The 7,849-nt window shown below is 40.8% G+C and overlaps 1 protein-coding gene across 1 annotated transcript; it reads right to left on the bottom strand.

Moving 5' to 3' along the window:
- Positions 1–251: 251 nt before the first annotated feature.
- On the bottom strand, positions 252–6,350 carry kcnj12a (potassium inwardly rectifying channel subfamily J member 12a). The gene is made up of 2 exons (XM_079577544.1): positions 6,030–6,350; positions 252–3,204 (listed from the first exon to the last, which is right to left on the bottom strand). Exon 2 carries the CDS (start codon positions 3,076–3,078, stop codon positions 1,777–1,779), a length of 1,302 nt encoding a protein of 433 aa, XP_079433670.1. The 5' UTR covers positions 3,079–3,204; positions 6,030–6,350; the 3' UTR covers positions 252–1,776.
- Between the last annotated feature and the right edge of the window lie 1,499 nt (positions 6,351–7,849).

A 7,849-nucleotide genomic window follows, 5' to 3' on the forward strand; every position in this document is an offset into this window, starting at 1 on the left:
CTGTTTAAAATATCTGTGCTAAAGTGTTTACATCTCTCCTCACCAATAATGACTTGATTAAAATGTGCATTCATACTCATCTATCAAAAATGGACTTTGTATAAAAATAAGCTGTTCCCCCTGCGCCTTCGTTCATTTAAAATCTGCGTACTCTAGAAACATCTGATAGGCATATATATATATATATGTATATATATATATATATATATATATATATATATATATATATATATATATATATATATATATATATATATATATACTTTAACTAAGTGCTGAATTTAAAGGCTCAGGTGGGCCACAAGACAGCAAGAGTTCAGTGCTCACCAAAAGTTCATGAATCTCACACTAGTGTGCACAACCTTCCCAGAAGGCAATCCGCAGAATGAAAACTTTTATTATATTTAGAACATACTCTCTAAAAGCTGTTTACTACATATACTAAAAAGACCTTAAAAACTACAAGAAGAAATTTCAAAGAATAAAGAAATTAATTTATTATCACTGATTTTGGGTGAAGCAGATATCAGTCATTGTGACCAACATTACAACCATTTTATGATTCTTCATTTCCTCACTCTTTGTCCATCATAACTTTACCAGGATATACAGTATTAGTTAGGATAAGTTGATCATTTATTTCTGTGACACAATGTGATTCCATGTGACTTTGCATTTGAACATTAGAATTTAAAAATCCAGCACCATTACCTTTATAGCATAATTTGCTTAGTTATTAAACTAAATCAATTCAGAATAAAATGGTGAGAGAAGCCAATAATTTAAGCCAAAATATAAGTTCTAATATAGGTTACAGTATAGCTCATACTGTCGTGGCATTCTGTTTAAAAAAATATAATAAATCTTTGTAAATAAATAAATTTGACCAGAAAAATACATTAGTCGTTATATATATATAGTTATTGCTTGTTCTGAATCATTGGTACATTTTCTCATCTCGTTATATTGTTGTTACGTATTATGTATTGCAAATGTGTGAGGCGGTGAAGTGGAGGGAGCTATTTCAAAGTATTTACTGTAGTGGAAAGGGAGATTGGAAGCTTATTTTCAAATGTAGTATTGTTCATTTATTTGTTTACATAGATTAAATTGGGGGGTGTCAGGTGCGTGTGTCCAGTAATTTTAATTGTGCATAGTTTATGTTTCAAAAGAAAAAGAAATATTAAAGTCAGGAGTACCTCCATTATTGCCTTCACATTTTTTTGTTTTTGTTTTACATTAAGACAACAGTCTGTTGATTAGCCCGAGAATGCTCTATGCTTTAGTTGATCAATGGCTTTAAAGGTAAGATCAAACTTTATTCATCTCACAATGGAGAAATTTTATCTTAGATTTGGAGTTGAAAACATCTAAAGTACACTAGTACTGAATTAATTGAGTTATTTTTGCTTTATGTGCAGTTTATCTTCTAATGCATTAAGTCTAAAATTGTACCAGCAATTCAACCAGAACACGAATAAGTCTTGTTCTTTTTGGAAACTAATACTGCACACAAAACAACTTCTCTAACCCATTTATTTACACTTCAATGTTCTTTTTTATGTTGTCCCACCCAAACAATGACATTGTCTAGAGGTTTCAAGTTTCTATGAAGGACGAAGGCCTTGCCCACCTTTGCCTAAAGTGTACGTCATATCTGTGCTCTGTCAGTTCATACAGATCGTGTCATTTTACCCTCTACCTTCATCACAGTAGTCATCCTTCATATGGCACCTTGCATTGTTCTGCATCTTAGCCTTGGAAGTTAGTCCTGGGTCATATCTCTGACTCTCTGCGATATGACCGCTGGTCGAGTGGCCTGGTGGCTTGTAAGCGTTCAAATTCATGTCGGCTGTTTCGGTCTGGACTTAGGTTTGGTAACGGCCTGCTCCCACCTCCCACCTCCTCCTCCTCCTCTTCACGGTTGAGGAAGGCCAATTCGTTTTCATAGCAGAAAGAGTTTGAGTTAGGGACCAGATATTTGTTCTCCACCATGTCCTTGGCACTGCAGCGAGGGGTGGACGGCACCTCATAGGTTTTATGAAAGTGGGAGTAATCCACCTTGTACACGTTCTTCTCCTCAAACAGAACGGGCTCAAATCTGTGGCCCCACAGGACCTCAGAGGCCAAGTAGGAGCTGCGCGCCTGGGTGGTCATGGCGGTGGCTTCTACCATTCCCTCCAAAATGACTACAATCTCAAAGTCTGCGGACTCCAGGTCCTGCTGGCTGATGCCAAACAGTGGACTCTCCTCATCGATCTCGTGCAGGATAGTTATGGGTGAAACCAAAAAGATCCTATCCAGACCTTTGTCATATCCCACATTAATGTCTATCTGGTCCAGAGGGATGTACTCTCCTTCCTCTGTGATGCGAGGCTTGATAAGCTGTGCTCGCACATGTGCCTCCACAATGTGACTTTTGCGAAGGTTCCCTACTCTCCACATGAGGCACAGTTTTCCATCTCTCATGGCGATGACTGCATTGTGGCTGAACAACAGTGTTTCTGCACGCTTTTTAGGCCTCGCCATCTTGGCCATGATGGCGCCAATCATAAAGCAGTCAATAATGCAGCCAACTATGGACTGAAAGACCACCATAAAGACAGCCACCGGGCATTCCTCTGTCACACAACGGTAGCCGTAGCCAATGGTAGATTGTGTTTCAATTGAAAATAAAAATGCAGCCACAAATCCATTGACCTGCAGCACGCATGGAGTGAAGTTGTCATCCCCTGCAGGGTTATCCAAATCTCCATGTAATAAAGCAATAACCCAGAATGCTACACCAAATGCCAACCACGAGACCACAAACACCAGAGTGAATAGTATCAGCATCCAACGCCAGCGAATGTCAACACATGTGGTGAAAATGTCTGCCATGTAACGCTGGGATTTGTCGTGCATGTTGGCAAACTGCACATTGCACTGGCCGTTCTTCTTGACAAAGCGGTTGCGACACTTGCGCCGTGTGTGGATCTTGCCATTTCCAAAGCCATTCATACCATGCATGGTACTGAGGCGCAGGCCCTCTTCCTCGGACGACACTATGCTGTAGCGGTTGATTCGGCCCACACTCATGCTCCTGGTGGCGCCTCTAGCTGCAGGACTAGCGCGTGACCGTAGCCCCTCACAGCAGAATCATTCTCAAAGTTGCATCTTAGGAACTCAGAGCAGAGCTTGGTGCTTTGTGCTTTAATCCGGGCCCTGTAAAAGAAGGTAAAGGCAAAGATGAGTGACTGATGCAACATAAACCTGTGTATTAATCATCACAGTGCCATGTTATACCGGCTCTTAACTTTATTTTACATTTGCATAGTTCATCCCTGGCTTTTTTGTTTCCCTCTTTCCTCTTTTCCTCACTACATCAAGCCCGAAACACAATGGGCCCCCATGAAGGGCACTTGTGTCTTTTGATGTCAGCTGCACAAGTGAAGCACTGGCCTCCCAACTGATCCTCTACATTACATGACATTTTCTCTTCTTTTTATTTCAAATGATAAAGGTCCACACATGGCAGACAATTAACTGAACACCTGCTACATTTGTATCACGTGAGGGAAAGACAGCAACACACTGCACTGATCTGCCTTCTCCTAGGATTGTGATTGATAGCTTGTAAATGATTATTCCCTAAATGTATCGCCTATGGACAAATATCAGTACATGTGCCATATCAGCGCTGGGTTATTGAAGCCCGTGAATATAAGGCGCTGCTATAAGTAAGAATGTCGTGAATGGATGTGGGATTTTATTTATGAGCCAAAAGTTTGAGCTAGTGTGTTTTCTCATCATGATTATCTTTATATCAGTGCATAGGGTCAACACAGCAAGTAGTATCTGTGACATCATCTGCATACCCTCTGTAATGGGTCTGAGGCTTCATGCCCGAAACAGAGCTTGAACACACTCCTGCGGTCAGTGTTATAACCTCTTGTCCAGTCCTAACGATTTTACAGCTCAGTCATGAACTCCCAAACCCCAGCTGCCCCTCTGTCTGCTACATTTCCTCATTCTCTGTGTCTCAGGTGAAATTTTAACACGTTTGTCTGCCATGTTACCTTGTGACAGCTACGCGTGCCCCTTCGGGATCAGACTTGCTCTGGGAAAACATACTGTAGCGAAAATACTATTTATAGATGTGTGCACTTTGAACTTCCCAAAGGTGCACAGCTGTTTTTCCTGAATAAGCATTGTTAACAGTCTGATTGTCACTGTACATTTCTTACGTTGAGTTTAACCCTTGCAAGGGTCCAAGTAATTGTTGCATGTTAAGAGATCAGTGTGTTTGCTGGTGGGTCTGTCTGCATCAAAACCATAATGGTTACATAAGCTATAAACCACAGATTAATCTGGCCTCACCTTTTTCACATAATACATCTTAACCTTAACCAAATTCATAATTGCTGCACTGCAGGCGTTATGTCCGTATAATACTGTGTTGCTGCGTCAGGTGTCTCGTCAATAGAATAACAAAAAAGTCTGTCCCGTGTCCTCAGGCCCATCATTATGTCCTTTGGAAGTAATGTTTAGTCCTTTGCTCCTATCAAACTACAGACTACTACTCATTTGTTAAGCCGTTGACAAGACGGGGGTCAAGACGCCGCTTGAAGCCGATTTGAATGAATAGACTGAATAATTGCATGTGATAATAATAAGAGATTGTCAAAAACAATGAGATGGATTGGGAGAAAGGACCTCATCTCAAGACAAACAGGGAAACTGAGCTGTACCACTGCGGTCCCTGCCCACCTCCCGGGGCCATTGTGAAGAGGAACGCGGGCTCGAATGTCATTGTATTTTCCTATAGCTCACCACATGCAATCTCGCTGGTCTCAGGTAGCCCACAGGTAGTTTCCTATACAAAGGCACACTGGTTTACCATGCAGTCGCGTGTCCGCATTGGCAACACTGTATGCCAAGTCAGTTACGGTTGATGTAATCAAACTACAACATTTATGGACTGTGCAAAAACGTAGTCTGGGTTATAAAGTGATGAGAGCTTCATGGGGATCTGAGTCACCCTCTTACACAGTCATTACAGCTGTATATTCTGTCTGCTCACTGCACCTGTAGCCTTTCAGACACCTGTTTGCCATTGATTGATCACTGGCGCAGGCAAGAGCTTCACGGGGCTTTTTGATCTTTATTTGTACAATTGTTCAGAAAATGTTGCACTGCTTTTACAAGGTTTTATCACAAAATACCTCATGATGCATTCTGTGTGTTAGGGCCTCATTAATTATATTCTTAGGTGCACCAAAGGAGTAGCAATATGATCTAAGCTTTTATTTTTAATTTCCCCATTAGTTAACATGTGAATAAAGTAAGATAAAAAGCAGGTTGGGGACATTGACTTGTCTGACAAAGCTGCATTATCTATAAACTCTTCATCTTTTCTCTTCTTTGTAGCTTTACATCAATGCACTCTCTTAATGTGTTCATTGAACAAGCATTCATACCTGTCCCCTGGTGTTGTGTCGAGCAGAATGCTTTACCTGAATGAGGCTCTGTGCTTGTAATTAGCATGTTGTGTAAAGTTACATTTATTTCTGGCATTATAGAATTATAGAAAGCAATCTTTTTATGAGCAACTCATTGTAAATGCATAAGTGTTCAATCAATTTATGACTGAAACTATTACATTTACCGTAGTTTCTCTTTCTCAGAGATCAACATCCACATGTTTTACTTTGTATAAAACGATAGTTCAGCTTGTCATATGTAAAATTTAAATGTCCTTCTATGTTCTAATCTGTTCACATCAATATCACAATTACTTTAATACTGTTTTCCATTACACGATGTTTCTACATCCACTGGCCAACCTAATCATTGTTTTTGTGTGGAAAAAAACTATTTATTTGTTACATTTTGGAAAAAACTTTATTTCTTTATTATTATTATTAGATAGTGCCTTGTCTAGTTTAGTGTGGCTGCCTTAGCTTGAACAATCAATTGAGTTTCATTACTAATGCCCTTTAATACAACCAAAGTTGACCACAGTAAAATAAGGAATAAAACATTATTACCTTTAATAGTGCTCTTCCTGAGAAGGGCCAATTCAACAATTGCTTCTCTCCGAGTCCGAGTTAACCAAACTGAGGCATTCTGCAGCCGGCACAGTTGCTCCTTCTTCACATGTTACACAAAAACAACTGTTCCATCGCCTTAACCCCGACACACGTTGCCTCTTCTACATTTCTCCATCGTACTTGATGGAAGCATCAGTAAAATCTCCAGAGTAACAAAAAAATGTGTGATCCCATTAAAAATGCAGCTGGTTATATCTCCATCCTCAGAAAGACAAGTGTCTTGTCATATTAATGAAATTCTTAAATACTTGGCCAGTACTTTTGAAGCTAACAGCTCGCTCTATATCAGTCTTTTGCAATTTGATCTAGTTGGAGAGAAGCGCTCTCTCTATCTCTCTCCCCCCCTCTCTCTCTCTCGCTCACTGACTAGTTCTTCCTCCCTCTCTCTCTCTCTCCTGCTCTCTCAGTGTCATAGAAGCTGCCATTTGCAGCCTCCTTTTCTCTCCTTACCTCTCATACTCGCGCATCATGGTACTAAGTGTTCTGCACACAACACAAGTATCTGTTTCTCTTTTTGAAAATTAAGAAACACTAACTAATCGTGTTCCAGGAACAAGGTAAACTGACATTTCAGTTCACTTTTTTTGTACAATTGCACAAAAGGTCAAATAAACTTGATATGTTTTTATCCCTGTAAAACCTTCACTCAAGAGGTACAGAGTCTAACAAACTGCACGGTGGTGCAGCGCTTAGTGCTCTCGCCTCACAGCAAGAAGGTCCCAGGTTCAATCCTGAGCCGATCGGGGCTGCTCTGTGTTTGCATGTTCTTCCTTTATCTGCAAAGGTTTCCTCTGGGTGCTCTGCTTTACCCTACCACTAAAAGCACAACTGGTTCTCCTCTGGGCCAGGACAAGGACAAATAAATAAATAAAAATAGATCACAGGGTTATTGCAAGATAACAGATTCAAAGATGTCGTTACTAAATTTTGTTCATGGCAAGGATTAAGCGGAAAGTTGGAACTTGGAGATGGTGGTGTCACTTATGTAGTGGAGTGAAGGCTGTGAGTGACCTCTGATGCTGCAGGTAATGAAGCCATTGTTTTCTGTTGGTTCACGCTGCTGCCAGCTGCTTCAGGTCTGTGCAGACTCCGCCTTTCACACTTGTCACCAACAACTAATCAACAGCATTTAACCTGAGGACATGTATCTGGTCCCAGAGACTTGTCTCTGTGGAAATGAAAATACAGATGCTCTGTCTGTTCATTATATGATGAAACTAGGTCTGATTGTTTTTAATGCCTACCAACAGATGTTTTTGCTCCTGATACTGGGGCGGTCACATTAGCAGCCCCCCTGTGCTTTCTCGGAGATGACTCTCACAACCTTGCAGTGAAAGCCAAGAGCCAATCATTTGTCAAACACTGAGGAAAAAACACAATTAGTATGGGAGGGGGCTGACGGAGTGAGAAATTTCTAAATACAGCCGTGCTAGCCTGGTCCCAGATTTATCCCTTATGATTCATCAGCGCAGGAACCCTCTCTTTTCCTTTCCCCTTTTACGGCTTTTTTGCATTCTGACTCTCTGATTTCTGGCTTGTGAGGTGATTTTGCCCTGTACCCTGTGTGTGATCATCACAGGACTATTGTGTTTGGCTCATGGTGCTTGAAAAGCTCCATTTAAATGCTTTTGAGTCTGTGGCAGCAACAGGTAGCTGAGCCGCTCCTACATAATGTAAAGGCTTCCAAGCAACAAGGTTTAAAGAACAGTAGATCACAAGGTTCACAGTTCCACACTGTCATCCTCCTTATGTAAGAC

The sequence above is a fragment of the Gobius niger genome, assembly GCF_951799975.1.
Source record: "Gobius niger genome assembly, chromosome: 19".
Lineage (NCBI taxonomy): Eukaryota > Metazoa > Chordata > Actinopteri > Gobiiformes > Gobiidae > Gobius > Gobius niger.

Excerpts from the sequence above, each read along its gene's own strand:
- kcnj12a (XM_079577544.1), bottom strand. The coding sequence starts at position 3,078 with ATGAGTGTGGGCCGAATCAACCGCTACAGCATAGTGTCGTCCGAGGAA.